We start from the raw sequence: 19,522 nt of genomic DNA on the forward strand, positions 1-19,522 counted from the left end.
ATGGCTGCAGAAGCATCTGAAACCAATTTTCTCTTTCTGAATTAATCTCTCTAACATTATCTTGAAGATAGTACCATTTTCTTGTGTTAGAAATTTTTTTCCCCTTGATAGTGATTGTCGAGAGCATTGGGTTTTCCTCTTATGCTGCCTTTCTTCTAACCATGATAACCTTATAAAAATTGGGTTATGGTCTAATTTTAAGTCCCAAATATGCTCTCCAATACTAACTTCATCTATCTTTTCTATTAAGCTTTGTGAACACATCACATAGTCAACGACACTTGCCCCATTGTATGTGTTGCAAGTGAAGTTCCCAGACCTTTTCCATCTATCTAGACCATTGCAAATAATTAGGTTGAAAGCCCCACACAGTGTAAGCAACTCATCTCCAAAATGATTGCTAACTTTGTCATCTTCTGAACACCTCACCCATTGGGGATTCTCCTCTTCAGTGAGCCAAATAGGATTGTTACCCTCTTTGCAACAAAGGATACTAGCTTGATTATTTGTTGTTCTAGCATTGAAATCTCCCACTAAAAGAACTTTTCCCCGCTGAGAGTACACGACAATATCTTGTTTTAAAGCTGCATATGGATCCTTGTTGTCAAGCCCCTTATTTTTGTAAGTTTTTGAGACTTGAGGGGAAAAATAGCATGCTACAATTCTTATGTGATTCTCATTCTCTGATATTTTCAACCATAAATATTGTTTATTTTCATCTTCTTTAATTAACTGAATGTGACAGCCTTCTTTTTCTTTCACTAAAACTAGTATTCCCCCATACCCTTTGCCATTTTCTGCTACCTTGTTCCAAACTGCCAATTTCAAATAACCGTCAAACACAGGAGTTTTGCAACCATCATGCTTATGAGTTTCCGTGAGACAAATTATGTCTCTACCTTCCGCAATAGGCCCTAACCCAAGTCCCCTACTCCAAGGGTAACCTCTACAATTCCAACAAACTAAACTTAAGTAGACTTGGGTAGGATTTAACTGCTACGCAGTTTGGCACATAAGACTCAAATTTGAGTCTTCACCCCTTTTTGTCCATGCTGCTCTTGTTGTTTTCGTCTTTATTATTGAATTCTCTGTTTTTTCTTTACTGTTAGCTTGCTGCCCTGATTTTCCTGGAGGCCCAAACACTGCAATAATGGCTTTTTCATTGTACAACCATGCCCTTTTCCCTTCATTTCTTGCTGTTCTAATTTTCTCCACTTCATCCCTTTTCTCTTCTTGTTTTTTTTTGGTTAAATCTTCATCCAGGAAGAAGTATGAACCTTTCAAGAGTTTCTTTTTGCCCAAAAGCTGTCGTTTTTCTTATACGCTTGCCATGGTGACTTTTATGGGTCGAGGTCTCTCTTCACATATCTTCCCAACCCTTCTTGCTTGGCAAATTTTCCCTTTCCAATGTAGTTTTTCTTTCAGAAAGTCTCTTGTCAAATTGAGAGTACTTTCATTCTTTCCATAATCTCTTATTCCCCTGATAATAAAGTTTGTTTTTCTGTTCTGTCTTTCTTTTTGTTCTATTTCCTGTGCATTGCGATCACTTGCATCTTCTTCTTCCTCTGTCCTTATGTAACCATTAGCGGCTTTAGCTCTAGCTTTGATTTCTTTTGGACTATCTTTCCCACTGTTCATTTTTGCCTTCTCTATGGAAATGTCTGTTTTCTGAGATACCTGTGTATCTACCTGAGTTTGTTTAGAAATTATCACATTTCTGTTTGTTGTTATTACTTCTTTGATGTTTTGCCATTCTTGTTTCCCTGTCTCTAGAGCCTCTTGTAACATTGTTACCTATTCTTTTAAAATTCTATTACCTTCCATTAGACATTGGTTTGCAACTGTGATCTCTGAAATTTTGCGGTCTCTATCCTATTCCCTGGCTTCCAAAATCTCTAGCCTTGTTTTGGCCTTCATCAGTTCTTGGACATATAGATTTGATGACCAAGTAAGAGGTGTAGATTTGGGATTGTAAATGATTTATTCTTCTTTATTTTTGTTTCTCTTATTTATTTTCTTGTTCTTTTTCTTGATCTTGATCGGTTTTCTTCTCATTTTCCCCATTTAGGTGAGCAATCCTACGCCTTAAAATGCCCTCATATTGTTTTGCGTTTACCCAAATCCACCTTCTTGTTTTGTCTGTTGAAGCAATTTTGACTTGACCCAAATGATTTGTTTCCACAAAATCTGAAGTTTCCTTGCTTTTTACGACTTGGCTCTTCTGAGCGTTTTCCATGTTCTGAACGTTTACTTATTTAGAAGTTAACTGCCTCACTGCTCTGTGCTCACGAAACCCTGTTCACACTGCCTGTCCACTGTGCTCACAAAACCCTGTCCTCTGCTTGCCCGCCTGTTCACGCTGCCTGTTACCTGTAAACAGTGAAATGCTGAACCTGTTACCCATGCCTGTACTCCGTGAGGAAAATAACAATTTTAAGAAGCCCATGTTTGGTGATTTGTTTCTCTCGCTTGATATTTGAGGCTAAAGCGAAGATATTGAAGCATTTAACCAGAAATTCGTGAGCATCAATGACAAATTTTCGATCAAAGCAGTCTTTGCAAAGGAGTGGATTAACCACAATTCCACTCTGTGCTAAAGAGTGCTAGCTAATCGCAGATTTCTGTAAGAGAGGCTAATCGATATGGGCTCAAAAGAATCCGAGTCACCAGCGGGAATAAGTGAAATAGAGTTTAAAATGAAACCTTGGAAAGTGACATAACAAACTAAAAAATAAAAAAATAAACACGAAAAAATACATATCATTTGAAATTTAGCTTATGCCTATAAAATAGGGTAATGTGTCACATAAGAAAACCGTGTATATGTGATCGACACTGCTCACATGGCAATTCGCTTGAATAGGGGCAATGGATTTTGTTGTATAATTTAGGAGTTGTCTTTAGTGCAATTTTTTGGAAGCTTTTACAGTGGATTTTTTTGGTCAAATTTCTCTAAACTTTGGCAAGAATTTATTGAAATCACAAGTTTAATGGATAACCCTGTTCAATCAAAATGCCCTAAGGGTTTTCCAGGGTGCTAAATCCATATATACAATAAAAAACTAATTTAAATAACACAAATAAAAATTTCTCTTCAAATTTTTCCACATAATTCTGACACTGAAAAATCTAAAAAATCACACTAAAGACGAGACAACTCCTATAATTTATTGTCGCTCACTCATGTCGTACCTTTTATTTGAATTATTTATTTATTTATGGCACCGGGGCATGTGGTTACTGGAATATTGATACGACGTGACCATCTCATCCAATCAGTTGTCTTACTGTTTAATTTTCTCAGGCAACTTTCTACGCGTTTGATACAAAATACGGGCAACAAATCTAACTGTCGTTTTGATGGAGAAAGCGGTGCTGTGATGGTCGGAGAAAAACAGAGTGCGAAGATTTCAACATACATATGTAATGCTTTCGCAACAAACATTCACAGTAATGCATGCCTCTACACCCTCATCATCTTCAGGTACTCGAATTCGTTTATTTTATTTTGCTATTAGCAAATTGTTGCAGTTCGTGTGATATTTTCTGAAGTTCCCCAATGTTCAGTTGCATCTGGTTGCTGTATAATTAATTCGAATATTACATGGACTCTGTTAGAATCGAACTTGCTCTGAATATAATTTCTTTTTCAATTTCAAAAACATATTGCCTTAACACAATGCATAAAACGTCGTCATCTTTAAAGCTTTAACAGATCATATGTGAAAATAATTTTTTGATATCACCTCCTGGGGTTTGCTTCAAGCTACAGATTTAGATTTCAACGACTTTTTGACTGGGATCCAGGTCATGCCAGGGTAGGAATATATGTGTATAGCTGGTTTTACGGCAGAACTTTACCAAAACTGGAGGTGGGTCTGCTTCAGTAAATACCTAAACATATAGATTTTTAGGAGGTAATCTGGGCCATAAAATACCAATAGGTTTACAATGAACTGGCATGCTTGTAAAATAAGACACAGATATGGGGTTAATGATTCATTATAGTAACATCTTATGCTTAAAATAGAACTGCCAAATTAACTGCCAAATAGAAGTCCTGAGGGACATTCGTCATGATTGATAGACAATCTTAGTAAGTGGACATTAGCATCCTCCCTCACTCCGGCAGAAAAATTTCTCCTCCTAATAGAATTTTCCTAAAAGCATTCGAAGTGATAAGCTACTTTTGTCATGCTAGAGCAGTGCAGTAGGGGACTTATACAGAGGTAGAAACAGGATTGATGATTATGCTACCATTTATCGAGTTTTTCAACGGTCTCCTTTTCATTCTTTATTTTTTCGTTAATAAAAACCAGCAAATAATCTGAGTACAGATATCCGAGGTTGAATTTTGTGAAGTGACAAATTCCATGGAGAAATTCTTTCCTGGTTTGGATTTACATATGCTTTTGAGACCCAATCCTTTAGCAGCTTTTTGACAGCTTTGAGTTTGGATTCCCAAATAAACTTGTATAATGAACCTTCCATGTTTTTGCAACTAGATGATATAGCTCATTACTTTCGCGCCAAACTGGATTAAACCTGAAAGGAATTGGCTCATAATTTTCAGGGGCTTCCACTTTGTGAAGGAAATTGGTTTGTGATCAGAAATAGCTAAAGGTATTATTCTTGAGGAGGATGTTATTCTAAAAGGAAGTTGTTGTGAATCATAAATCTGTCTAATCTGGCAGCTATGTGACCAGGCTCAGTTCGTTTGTTTCTCCATTCAATGGTTTGATGTCCATGAGGTCCCATTCATTTATTAAATCCTCCATTTTCTCATGCATAGGATCTATAACTATGCTGTTCCCTTTCTTTTGTAACGCTGACATGGCAGTGTAGAAATCCCCTCCACTAACGACATGTCCCAAATTATAATTTAAAAAAAAATTGCTTGCAGTGATTCCCATAATCCAATCTTTTCTGGATATCGGATAGGTGAGTAGACATTGATTAAGTGAAAAATCTGTCCTGATTCTAGGGGTTGAAATCAATGAAGAATCCAATTGTTAGAAGTAAAAGATAGTTGAACTTCTAAGTAGGCGGAATCCCAAAGGGTGAGTATTCCACCTTATGCATGTTTGGATCCAATGGCTGTCTCTGAAATGTTTTTCCATATTCTTTTCCTCATATTTGAAGCTTTTTCTTCTTTTAATTTAGTCTCTTGAATTAAAATTGGAGTGAGATTTTTTGATTTTATTAAATCTCTCATCGATTCTGATTTAATTCTACTGTTCATACCTGTGCAATTCCACGATATGATTTTCATTGAAACTGGGGTTGGGGGGGTTGGGATCACCTCCCAATAAGCTTGCCATGGCATTTTCTTCATGACCTTTTCCTTTCTTGGGGCCCCACACTGCCGGAAGTGACCGTTGAGTTCCCATTGCTTGGGAATTGCTACCTCTTCCCTTTTATCTTTATTTGTTCTTCTCCCCATTTTCTTTTGTGTTATTTCTTGGGAATTTCTCCTTCTTCCTCAATTTGCTGAGATTTGCTTCTTGTAACAATCTCCCTTGGTTGAACTGGGGTTTCCACTTTTGTTGCAAAGGATATTTAGGAGGGTCATAAAGAGAGGTACCAACATTACCCCTAGATGTTTTAGGAGGAGAATCTGAAGGGAAAGGTGACTGCAAGATGATAGGTATGAGGATGAATGGGTGCACAGGATGAATTTCATGAACCTTGGAGATGGGGTTTGGATTTGGAAATTCAAACTTATTTGAGGAGGCACAAAGGGCTTTAGAAGAAGAGCTTGAGCGAGGATTATGAGCAGTCTTGGACAGGCTTTTTGGAGCTTGATTGATAAGGGGGCTTTTATGGATTTTATGGGCTGCCTGAGAAGGGGCTTGACCAGATCCTTTTTGGCCTTTCTCTTTAACTTGCTGCCAGTTGCCTTCTTGATCATGGCAAAATTTGCACTTAAAAGGAATATGCTCATAATCAACTTATTGGATATAGGTCCAGTTATCAAGGGATAATTTTACTACTTTAGGGATGCCTTTCTCCAAGTCTACTTCAACACCTAACCTTTCTCTTTGCATGTTTCTCAAGATTTCTGGCCTGTATCAGGTTCCAAAAATGGCTGTAAATTAATTTTTCAGATTTTCTGTGGGCTGAATAATAAACACGTGTTTCCTGGTTTTCCCCATTGGGGTTTCAAGGGTATATACTGTGTCAAATTTCTGTGTGTGGTTTTCTACTTTTTTCCACTGCATATTTCTAAGTTAAAGAACTAGTGTATTATTGCTTATAAATCAGATCTGAAAAATATTTAGTTTTATGTGCATACAAATCTGAGTATAAAATTTATTGAAACAGTAAATCAGATTCGGGTTCTAGAGAAATTAACATTGTATCAGAGCTTTGTTGTTAGTTTTTGTAGCATTGGATGTGTTCTAGCCACGATTGTAGCATTGGATGTGTTCTAGCCACGAAATTTGGTGGAGAGGCTAGAATACATGTATTTTCCAAAACCCAGAAATCGTTTCTGGAAATTCCACCTAGAGACGACTTAATTAAAATAATTAATCATTTTTTAATATTTCCTAAGTCTAAACTTAGGAAATATGATTAATTAAAGGGTATTAATTAAGTCATGGTGTGAATGTTCTAGAAACTCACACGGATCGACAGGGAAATAATTTGGGCCATCGATTATGTTTTAATCTTGGCCGTTGGTGCTCCAACAAAAGATTATAAGAAGAAGTCGATGGGTAGATAGAGAACACACCAAGGCAGTTATTCAGTTGCCCAGGCAAATCGATTTTCTCAGTGGTTGAAGTTTAGCATAGGAGATAGAGCCAGTGGGTGAGTTGCAGGGGATAGAGAGAGGGCATCAACAGTGGTCTGGAAAAGTGCAGGAAGAATTCAGGAGGAGAGACATAGTCCACTAGAGCACTACGCAGAGGGTGACGCAAAAACACCTGCGTATGGGTAGAGGGTCCATCTTGGGGTCAGCGAGTCACTGTGGAGAGTGAGAAATTTGTTTCTAAATTTCTTTTAGTATTTTTCCTCCGTTTTGCTGTCCGAATTCTTGTACTTGAATTACTGCTGAAGAATTAATAAAGAAACCCTCAACTGCTGCACCGGGTTTCCCGCATTGGGTTTTTCCATGGACAATAGTTCAAAAATAACCATATCAATATCTTTATGTGTGTGCTAGAATATTTTTAATTTTCCAACATTTATTTTAGTTCGCCATATTTATTTTGTGAAGGCTGCAGTGTACATGTTTCGATATTTGACGTAGGAAACTGCAAATAATTTCTTTAATTAATTTAACAAATAGAAGAAATCTTATTAGTTGTTGTAGTAGGATTTTGGACTTCAGAATTTTCACATGGTATCAGAGCACAGATAGAAGTCGGAGAGCTCAGTTGCAGAAGGGAAGAAGAATTTCGAAGCTCTGCGTAGGCAATAGTTTGAAACCTTCAGAGGTAGTGCAGTTCCTTTGGCCAGGAGGGTCGATTTTTGTGGAAAAAATTATTTCTCTGAGAGAGTCGACAGAGAATAGAATTTTCCAGATCAAAGATTACCAGAGGTGGAGGGAGAAACAATGTTTCTTGCAGAGTAAATTTCCAGCTAGGACGAGTATTTTGTAGTAGCAAAAACAACGTTAGGAAGAAAAGGAGAAATAGCACAGAAAGTCATGGATAGAATCAACAGTCAGGAAGCCTCAGAATTATCTTCCAGGTTGGAAGATGAGTTTGCGTGCTTGTCAGGATCAACACCATTTGGTGTTTGGTATATTGATAGTGGAGCTTCAACTCACGTGACAGGGGTTAGAGATTATTTCTCTAGCTATTAGGAGGAGTAGATGGACTTCCAGATCACTATGGGCAACAAAACCAAATGTACTCTACTAGGGAGAAACACCATAGAATTTCAAACAGAAACAGGAACCAACACCAACGCTACTAATGCATGTGCCAGGATTGGGTATGAACCTAATTTCAGTGTCCCAGTTACAGGACAAGGGGTACGATGTACACTTCGTGGGGAAGAAAGTGTATGTCAAACACTCTAGCTGGAAGAAGGTGAGACAGATTGGAGCTCGAAGCAATAGGTTATACAGGTTGCAACTCGATTCTCCAATGGCACTGATAGGCAGTGATAATAACAGTGGGAAGGAGCTGAACAAACTATGGCACAGGAGGATGGGATATTTACACCATGGAGCACTTAGGATGCTTAGAGAAACTGTAACAGGAGTTCCTGTTCTCAGCACAGAGCACGATGATGTGTGTAGAGGATGTGTACTTGGGAAATACGCAAAGGTAGCATTTCGTAGAAGTGATAGCAGAGTAAATGGTGTGTTGTGATTGATACACTCAGATATTTGCGACCATATGTCCACCAGAGCTCTTAGCGATGGCGAATATTTCGTCACCTTTATTGATGATCATTCCAGGAAGACCTTGATCTATTTCTTAAAGACCAAAGATGAGGTCTTTGATCGGTTCAGAGAGTTCAAGGCTCTCGTTGAGAATGCGACAGGGAAAAAGATCAAGGTGCTATGTTCAGATAATGGTCGAGAGTACATAGATAAAGACTTCACAGACTTCTAGGTGAATGAAGGCATCAAAAGAGAATGGACAACTCCATAAAATCCTTAGCAGAATGGAGTAGTAGAACGAAAGAACAAAACGATAATTGGGGCGACAAAGGCTATGCTGTATGACCAGGATTTTCCTAGATTTTTATGGGCAGAGGCATGCAACACAAAAATGTACATTCAAAACAGAACACCTCATAGAGCATTTCTAAAGGAAACACTAGAGGGGGTCTTCACAGGAAAGAAGCTTGAAGTAAGTCACTTGAGGATATTCGGGAGTGTGGCTTACTGCCACATACCAGATGAAAAGTGCACTAAATTGGATCAGATTGAAGAGAAGGGGTTTCTTGTAGGGTATAGAAAGACCTCAAAGGCATACAAGATCTACATTCCTAGCAACAGGAAGATTGTAGTGAGGCGAGATGTAAAGTTCATGGAAGATAGAGCTTTAAGATCTCGAGAAATGCCTGCTGGAGATCAGTTAGCAGAAGTTCCATTAGTCCAGTAGCAGGGACAACAAGTGTTACAAGCAGGACGACAGTCACAGGGATCGAGTACGGTGACCAGTACCAGCATCCCCTCAGGGGAAGGAGATCCAGGGAGTTCTCAGCAGATGGAGTAGTAGGAACAAGAGGAGGAACTGATTAAACCCCCCACCACTAGTGGTAGAGCCAACAGGGAAGTGCGTCAGACCTTGAGGGACGCAAAGGAGTTTGTCGGAGCTCCTAGGGCAGACAAGAGACAACGCAGGTAGCTTGACAAATATCAAGCCTTGGTAGCTTAGCTTACAAAACCATCTAGCTTTTAGGAAGCCGCACTGCATTAGGTGTGGGTAGATGCCATGGTATAAGAATATGGTTCTATCATGACAAATGATGTCTGGGAGGTAGTGCCTAGACCAGTACACAGATCAGTTGTAGGTTGCAGATGGATCTACAAGATCAAGTATGCTGCAGATGGCAGCGTAGAGAAGTACAAGGCTAGATTCATGGCAAAGGGGTATGCATAGAAGGAAGGGATAATGAGGAGACCTTCACCTAAGTTGCCAGATATACCTCTATCAGATTCGTTATATCCCTAACAACGCAATTGGGGATGGGAGATTCACCAGATGGATGTCAAGACAACATTCGTGAACATGGTGATAGAAGAAGAGGTGTATATAGAGCAGCCTGAAGGCTTCGAAACTCATGAGAGGCACACTCATGTATGTAGATTGAAGAAAGCCCTATACGGGCTCAAAAAGGTACCCAGGGCATGGTATGGTCAGATTGAGAGTTATTTTTAGCAGTTTAGATTCATCAAGAGTGATGCAGATCCAAATATTTACTATTTGATGGTGGAGAATGAACCTCTCATTTTGTTTTTTTATGTAGATGACTTGTTTTTGACAGGGTCATCACGGCTCATAAAGGACTGCAAAAGGAACGTTGAAACAAAATTCGACATGAAGGATATGGGGTTGATGCACTATTTTCTAGGATTGGAAGTATGGCAGAAGAATGGGAAGATCTTCCTTGGGCAAGGAAGATATGCTACAAATATTCTGAAGAGATTCAGAATCCAGGATTGCTGACCCATGACAACACCCATGATCACTAATTGGAAGAAGATAGATGCATCAGGGGACAAGGAAGTCTACCCCACCTTGTACAGACAACTCATTGGGTCACTCATGTATTTAGTTAATACTAGGCCAAACACTGTTTCGCTGTCAATACCCTTAATTAGTTCATGGTAGAACCAAAAAGGGTACATTGGGCAGCAACTAGGCACATTCTTAGATATGTGCGTGGAACAGTCGGATATGAGTTGAAATATACTCGAGGAGATGATGCCAAATTATGCGGATTCACAGATGCAGATTGGGCAGGTAGTTCAGTGGACAAGAAAAGTACCTCCGGGTACTGCTTTAGTGTTGGACCAGGGATGTTCTCTTGGTGTAGTAGGAAGCAACAGTCAGTAGCACTGAGCTCAGCAAAAGCTGAATATATGGTAGCTAGCACAACTACGTGCGAAGCTATATTGCTTAGGAAGCTTCTCGTGAGTTTGTTCAGGAAGAAAGTGGAAGCAACCATTGTGTACTATGATAATGTTAAATTTGGCAACTAGGGCCAAACATCACTTTGGACAGCTCTTATGAGGCAGCTGATATTTTTCTTGGATTCCTCTTTCCGAGAGGTGTAGGATTGATCTAAAGATCATTCCATTTTGACATGTACAAATGAAATTATGAATTTATTTTGATTATGGACAAATTGTCAAGGTCGGCCAGCCATCAAATTAGCCTCCTCCAGCGTTCAACGTTGCATATAAATACATGGTGGCTCCTCATTTTGGCATCTCATCTCATTCATCTTTCTCTCTCTCATCTTGATTGGGTACAAATTTATGGGCCTCTCTCTCTCCATACGTGCGAAAGGAAGAGTGTTTTTGCTAGCTGCCGCGTTGACCAGATTTGACCAAAATTTTAAGAGGCCAAAATTTCAGGAGGCTGAATTCGACCAGTGTTGATCCTGTTTGACTTCGGTTTTGTGAGGAAGACTTTCGTTTGGGCAGGCCGCTGTTTTGGGCACAAAAACCGAGGCAGTTTGACCCCTATGTTGACCAATGTTGACTGCCCTAATTTAGGTTCCTGCGTTGACTTTTGTTGACCAGATTTGATGAGTTATTTTAGGGCTGTTTTGGGTTGCATTATCTTGCTGTTGGAGACTGAGTTGACCAAGGTTGACTGAGTTGTTTTGGAGGTCAATTTCAGCCTTGTTGACCAGCATTGACTTTTTGGTTAGGGCTTTTTGTTTTTGCTGTTTTGATTGATCAGTTTGGGCAAGTGAATATTGTAAATTGTACTCTCTCTCTCTGCTGAACTTTTGAAGAATTATAAGAAGAATTGATCAAGGGTTTCCCCACATTGGGGTTTGTCCCTGGCTGGTGCCATATCTTGTGTCCTCTTGTGTTGGCTTGTCTTCTATTATTATTGTTTATGTTTTATCTGCATTTTACTATCATGTTGATGTGATCGCTGTACTAGATATGATATTGGGCCAATAAAGAAAATTGAAGTAAAATTGCTCTAAGCATAGAACTTGCCATTGTTATCCTAAAATTAACATGATATCGGAGTTGAGGTGAAGACAAAGCCCAAGTAAGAGTGAAGAGAAATCACTAAGAGGAGCAATCACTGATCAAGAACAAGTCTCAATGGCCTCCACATCCTACTTCAAGTTTGATGATAAGCTTCATGATAAATCTGATTATCATGCATGGAAGATGTCTCTTGATTTGACTTTAGAAGAGCAAGATGTCATGAATTATGTGCAGGGAAAGATTCTGGAGCCTCCTTCAAATGCACCGGCTGTTGCTAAGACAAAGTACGAGAAGGGTGAAGTCAAAGCCAAGAAGATCATTAGGGATTCTATTCATAAGCACTTAGTTTCTTACATCTCCGATTTGAATACATCAAAGGAGATATATGACTGGTTGGTTGGCATGTTCAAATCTAGCAATGCAAATCAAATTCTTTTCCTCAAGAACAAGTTGAAGGATATAGAGAAGGGAAAAGGGAGGATGTTTAATCCTACTTCATGGCGATTACCGAGATAAAAAATGATCTTCTTTCGATTGGTGAAGCTATTGTTGACAGGGAGCTCACTCTCATTGCCCTTGGAGGTCTTCCTCCTGAATGGCATGTGTTCAACACTACTATTCTCAATAATGACAAAATTCCAGGTTTTGAAGAATTGCTGACTAGATGTTCTCAAGAAGAAACAAGGATGATGGAATTGGAGATGCCTTCAAATAAGAATAATCCTATCGCATTCTCTGCTCATGCCAAGAGGAAGAACAATGTAGGTTCAAAGAAGCAAAGTCAAGGAAGATCGAGATTCAAAAATGGAAGGAAGGGAAGATGCTTCGTTTGCAACAAGTTTGGTCACTATGCCAGGGAGTGTCCAAATAGAAGGGACACATATCATGATGATGATCACAATCATTCCAGGGGCAACAACAACAATCAAAGGAATGGCATGTTTAACAACAAAGGGAAAAGGAATGCTTCTGCTACTCAATTTGGAAATGATCGAGCTTCTAAAAGAACAAGAAACTCCAGGTATGATGAATCTAATGTTGTAAATTCTAAGCAAAAAGAATTTTATCTTATATTCACCCTCTCTACTGCCCCTCCTCCGGATACTTTGGGAAATTGTTTGATTGAGAGTGGTGCCTCAAGGCACTTCACCGGGTACAAGGAAGCTCTTTCAAATCTGATAGAGAAGGATACAAATTTGGAAATTAGCCTTGGAGACAATGCCACCTATCCCGTGAAGGGAGTTGGGAGTGTTACCCTTCAATTGAATCAAGGTAACACATTCATCTTCAAGAAGTACTATATGTACTTGATCTAAAGAAGAATCTAGTGTCTATCTTAGCGATGGAAGACAAAGGATTCAAGGTGGCATTCATCGATGGAAAGATATGTGTGTGGAAAAGAAATTTCAAGGAAGCATTTACTCTTGGATTCAGGGTTGATAGTTTATATCAAGTTGGAGGAAGTCCACTGGGAGCCATGTCTTGCGACACATCTCTTCAATCTGAACTATGGCACTGAAGGTTTGCTCTTCACTATAAGGCTCTACCCGATGCAAGGAAGATGGTTACTGGTATGCTCGAATTCAAAATAGAGCATGAAGGTGTATGTCAGGGATGTGTCGAGGGAAAACATACAAGGGGAACATTCCCCTCAAGTGATAGCAAGACCACAGACATTTTGCAATTGGTTCATTCTGATCTATTTGGTATGTTGCCTGTGACATCATTAGGAGGATATTTATATTATGCTATCTTTGTGGATGACTTCTCTTGCAAAACTTGGATATATTTCTTGAAGAAGAAGGACGAAATATTCTCATGGTTCCGTGACTTCAAACCCTTGGTGGAAAATCAAACAGGGAAGAAGATCAAGATATTGAGGACTGATAATGGAACCGAGTATGAGTCAAATGAATTCAATGACTATTGCAGGGAAGTTGGCATTAAGAGGGAGACTACTACTGCATATAATCCTGAGCAAAATGGTGTTGTTGAAAGGAAGAATTGTTCCATTATAAAAGCCACTCGTGCCATGCTTCATGATCAAGGACTTCCAAAGTTCCTATGGGGAGAAGCTGCCAACACTGCTGTGTACGTTCAAAATCGATGCCCTCATCAAGCATTGGACTCCAAAACTCCCAAAAAAGTTTTCACCAGTAAGAAACCTGATGTTTCTCATTTTAGAATTTTTGGTAGTCCCGTATACTTTCATGTGCTGAAAGAAAAGAGAAGTAAATTGGAGGCATCTGGGAAGAAAGGAACTTTTGTGGGCTACAGTGAAACTTCTAAGGCATATAGAATCTATGTGCCTGGTCAAAGAGAAGTAGAGTTGAGTCATGATGTCACCTTCGATGAGGATGCTGCCCTAAGGAAGATTAGCAACCTTCCTATTCCAAGGAAGGACAAAGAAGCAAATGTAGGAAATCAAGGAGATTCGCAGGATGAGCTGATGCCCGATGTTGAAGAATCGATGGATCCCATTGATCCTCCTCCTCATGAGCCCTCCTCCTCCAAAAGGAGACCCTCATGGCTGAGGGAAACTCTCGAAGATGCCGAGAGACATGTTGCACCGAGGGGGACATTTCGTGAAAGCAAGAAGCCTAATAGGTACCAAGGGTACTTAACTACTATGAGCACCATTATTCAGTCTGAACCTTGCTCATTCGAAGAAGCTGTGAAGCAACAAGTATGGAAGGATGCTATGAACGAAGAGTACGAGTCAGTTATGAAGAATGATGTCTGGGATGTGGTCCCTAGACCCTAGGGAAAATCTGTTGTCACCTCTAAATGGCTCTACAAGATTAAGCATGGTGTTGATGGAAGTGCTGAGAAGTTCAAGGCCAGATTTGTTGCTCGAGGCTTCTCTCAAAAGGAAGGTGTAGATTATGATGAGATATTTGCACCTGTTGCTCACTACACCACCATCCGTTCGATTATAGCCCTTGCTGCCTCGCAAGGATGGAATCTACACCAGATGGATGTCAAGATTGCCTTCTTGCATGGTTCACTTAAGGAGGAAGTCTATGTGGAACAACCCAAGGGATTTGAAGCTCAAGATCGCCAGACACATGTATGCAGGTTGAAGAAAGCCCTCTATGGGTTGAAGCAAGCACCCCAGGCTTGGTATGAGAGGATCGATAGCTATCTGATGAAGCTAGGATTTACAAGAAGTGAAGTTGATTTGAACCTTTACTTTAAGGTCGAGAATGATAGACCTCTCATCTTGGTACACTATGTGGACGATCTCTTTCTGACAGGTGCAGACCCTCTTATTCATTAATGTAAGAGAGAGTTGGCTTTTGAATTTGATATGAAGGACTTAGGACTGATGCATTACTTCCATGCAAAAGAATTCATTTGCTCCCCAAGCGAATAGTCATTATTAGCCAAATATAAGTTTTCAGGAATATGTGGGAAATACTCTTCCTCACATGATGAATAGAATGAATCATTTTGCAATTTTTGGTTCCTCCACTGAGAATCATCATTTTTGTTGGTAGAGGTATCACAGAGTGATATTGAATTGCAATTTGGATTGGATATGTCATGGAGACACTCCATTGCTCCACCAATACAATTAATGTCTACGGTCTCATTGTCTAAAATTTCTGATGATGTTTCTGATCGTGAACTTGTCGGAGCGTCATCTTACTGCTTCCCTGGTGAGGACCTATCTTCTAACTATCCTTCAATGTCATTATCTAAGCCATCAGTAGGAGAAGAGGTGTTGTTTAACATGGGAAAAGCTTCCTCACTCTCACTATCAATGTCAGATTCTTTGTTTCCCTCCTACTCAAAAATTTTGATATCTTCCCCTTCACCATAAATGACATTGTTTCCTCCACTTTTACTATGTGAATTCATGTCTTTCTCTCCGTTATCAGAATTAGCCATTTTCACTTCCCTTTTATCATCATAATCAAAATCAGTAATCTTCATATCCTCATGGTCATTATCATTATTTTGATCAAAATCTGCTTCTCTTCACCTTGTTTCGTTTCTTCACTGTCGCTATCATCTTCCTTATTATCAATTTCGTTTCGACATGCTTTAACTTCTACATAGGAGTTTTCTAAACGCTAAAATGCTTCTTGAATTTTACTAAATTGCTCCATGAATTCAGGACGTGAATGTAATGGCATATTGTGCGGCGAACTACGTTCAAAGACTCACATGATTACATTGTGCGCCATGGCTCTGATACCACTGGAGCAACAAAACCTATAGCTTGTTGACTTAAATTGTAAAATTCACAAAGGTATTTGTAATAATAATTTATTACATATTGAAATGTACAAGTTATGTTCAATGTTACAATGAGGGCTTGCTTTATATACCTAGGCAGGTATCCCTTTATGAACGGTCGTGACCTTTGGGGACACACCTCTTCACTAAACTAATCACTAATTAATCATTGTTTTGATGTAGTTTATTATCTATATTTACATTATTTTTACATAATATGTGTTCATAACAAACAACTATATGATGAAGCTGGGTTTTACAAGAAGTGAAGCTGATCCGAACCTTTACTTTAAGGTTGAAAATGATAGACCTCTCATCTTGGTACTTTATGTGGACGATCTCTTTTTGACAGGTGCAGACCCTCTTATTTATCAATGCAAGAGGGAGTTGGCTTCCAAATTCGAGATGAAGGACCTAGGATTGATGCACTACTTCCTAGGCTTGGAGGTCTGGCAAAAGCCAGGTGAGATTTTCCTTTCCCAAGGAAAATACATTGTGAAGCTACTTGAAAGATTTGGGATGGTGGATTGTAAGTCTGTGACTACTCTGATGGAACTTAACTTCAAGAAGTTATGCGGAAGTGCTGCCGGCCCGGCTTGGGAAATCCTTCTGAGTATCGTCAACTCGTGGGGGCCCTGATGTTCTTGGTGAACTCCCGTCCAAACATATGCTTTGGAGTGAATACATTGAGTCAATTTATGGTCGAGCCTCATCACATACATTGGATTGTTGCCAAGAATCTCTTGAGATATCTCCAGGGCACAATCACCTATGGACTAAGATACACTACTGGGAATTTGAGGCTCCATGGTTATTCTAATGCTGACTGGGCTGGCAGTGGTGGATCGTAAGAGCACATCGGGATGTTGCTTCTCACGAGGTTTTGCTTCGATATCTTGTATGAGTAGGAAGTAGAAATCAGTTGCTTTGAGCACCGCTGAGGCCGAATATATTGTTGCTGGTATGGCCTCCTATGATGCTGTTTGGTTGAGGAAGCTCTTTAGTGATCTATTTGGGCATGTGCTGGATACCATCGTGATCTACTATGACAACCAAAGTGGGTTTTGTTTTTCTGAGAATCCCGTGTTTCATAACTGCTCCAAGCATATTGATATTAGTTACCACTTTAATCGGGATATGGTAAAACAGGGAGCAATAATGCTCCATCACATTGGGACTGATGAACATGTTGCAAATATTCTTATGAAGCCCCTAGAGAAGGTCAAATTCTTAACCTTCTGTGAACGACTTGGAGTCGTGGAGCGACCCTCTTATGAGGGTCTCATTTGAGTTGGATATTGAGCTCAGGGAGCTCCGAGGGGCTTGGGGTACTTCTTGGAGCTATGAGCGACCATAGGGTGAGTGGTTCACATTCCCCTAGTGGTTCGCTGTGTACAGGGTGAGTGGTTCACCTTCCCCTGTGATACCCCATGATGGTTGATATATGCATCGGATGAGTGGTTTACCTTCTACTATGGTATATGAGCAGGATGAGTGGTTCACCTTCTCCTGCCGATACATCCTACCCATGTGTTGATTTGGGGTAGCATCAGATGCGCTCTAGCCACGAAATTTGGTGGAGAGGTTGGGGCACATGAGATCTCCAATACCCAGAAAGGGGTTGGGCAGATTCTAAACAGATCAGGAGATATTAAAATAATTAATATTTTTAATGGAGTCCCTAAGTCTAAACTTAGGGAAAATAAAATATTAATGTGTATTAATATGAATCTGTGTTAGAGTGGTCCAAAAGACATGGATCAAGCCAGATCTAATCCTAGCCGTTGATTAGGGACTTAATCTCGGCCGTTGATATGTCAACAGGAAAAGTATAAGATGAGGCTTGAGGGTCACTTGGAGAATACACCAGATGATCAGTCATTCTATTCTCTAGAGCGGGGTTTGCTAAGAGAGATAGAATCAGTGATCGAGAGAGCATTTGAGGGGCATTGAGTACACAAAAACAGAGAAGGCAGAGATTGTGTCGGAGGAGCAGTGCAACAGCCAAGGAGGGTGACGCAGAGCCCACAAGGGCTCACGCAGGGCCACACAGAGGCAACCAAGTGTTGCGCAAAGCACCAGAAGGGCCAGCGTAGCTGACATAGAGGCTCCCAGAGCTGACGCAGGGAAAGCATTGGACAGAGAGGGGTTGACGCAGTCCAGATTGGGCAGACACTGGGGTTGCAGGAGTAGTTTTGTGCTAAGGAACTGTCGGAAGGATTTTTCGGGGTTTCAGCCAAAAGAATTCTCTCAAACTGTGAGGTATAGCTGCTAAGGAAATTCTCTGTTGGGTAGGCCAGTTTCGGCACCTAGATTGTACTCTGATATTGCTTAATAAGAAAACCCTCAGATAGTTGCACAAGTTTTCCCGCATTGGGTTTTTCCGGGGACATTGGTCCAAAAATAATGGTGTCATGTAGTGTGTTTGTTCTCGTTTCTTTTAGTTGCTGATCTGTAATATGTTGAGCATGCACTGATGTTTATTTTCAGTATTTACTTTGTAAATAACTTGTTAAAGAAAAATAATAAGTAGGTAGGAATAAATCAGGAAAAGTGCATGAAGGGTTTCTAAACTAAGTAAACTTAGAAACTTCAACATGGTATCAGGGTGTGATTGCAGATCACAGGAGGACTAAAAGACATTAGCCGAGCGGAGCAATAGCAATAGAAAACAACTGTCCCGAAGTGACAAAAGCTGTTTCTAGCAGCGCAGAAGCCAAGAAGTGTGACGCAAAGCCAGCTAGAGCCACGTAGAAGAAGTCGGGAGTTGCGCAAAGCCTCAGAGAGGCCAGCGTTGCTGACGCAGAGGGCTAGAGGGCTGATGTAGGGCATCCCAGGTCTGATGTAGACCCATTTGGGGTGACGCAGAGACAGCATGGAGTAGAGAGGGGCTAACGCAATTCACAGAGAGGCAGTTGTTGGAGTCTAGAAGGTTGCAGGAATATTACAGAGTGGAGCTGGTGAGGTACTGTAGTCAGAACAGTACCTGATAGAGCAGGGCCAGAGGAGTTGTTACCGAGGGTTTCTAGCCGAGGAACCTGGATCAGCAGTGTAGTTGCACAAGACGATCAGAGTAGGGGGCATCTCGACAAGCGGCAGAAGGATTTCCAGGAGGGAAATCAGGACTCAGAGGGAGTCTAGAAGAGAACTTCCAGACGGAAGTAGAGACTCAGAGGGGTCGAACAAATAACTTCCAAGAGGGAAGTAGAGGAGTGTTATGGCACTACACGGGGTAAGGGACCAAGATAGACTGGACGAAGCATCGAACTTCGCACTCTGGAAGGCCAGAATCTTATCAGTGCTTGACAGGAATCGTGTCAAGAACTTCACCTTGAAGGTTATATCTATCCCAGTTGACCCCAATGATAATGACAAGTACGAAGAGGCGATAAAGGAGGCCTTAACTACAGTTAAGAAAGGCCTAATACGCAGTCAAGGGAGACATCTAATCTGCAGCCAAGGAGGGACCCTAACACAGCTATTTGAAGCCTGTTGACAACATGAAGAAGACTAGATGGACAACGTGGAAATCAATGTGTATTGTAGGTGACAATGTGGCAAATAAGGCAACCTTAAGGCTTGAATTAAAGGGCTGTTAGCAAGGCTAGAAGTTACAGTCATAAGGAGAAG

General features: G+C 40.3%; 1 protein-coding gene across 1 annotated transcript in view; it reads left to right on the forward strand.

Annotated features, from left to right (window-relative positions):
* The first annotated feature begins 3,309 nt into the window (after window positions 1-3,309).
* The window catches only part of LOC149246646 (pterin-4-alpha-carbinolamine dehydratase 2, mitochondrial-like), a 148,127-nt gene continuing 131,914 nt past the window's right edge, over window positions 3,310-19,522 (forward strand). The window contains exon 1 of the mRNA XM_089455731.1: window positions 3,310-3,484. Within this exon, the coding sequence (XP_089311857.1) occupies window positions 3,427-3,484 (58 nt within the window). The 5' untranslated portion in view covers window positions 3,310-3,426. The remainder of the gene's footprint in view (window positions 3,485-19,522) is intronic.

This window comes from Pinus tabuliformis, chromosome 7 (genome assembly GCF_031772625.1).
Source record: "Pinus tabuliformis cultivar Carrire ecotype Pingquan chromosome 7, CPIR1, whole genome shotgun sequence".
Lineage (NCBI taxonomy): Eukaryota > Viridiplantae > Streptophyta > Pinopsida > Pinales > Pinaceae > Pinus > Pinus tabuliformis.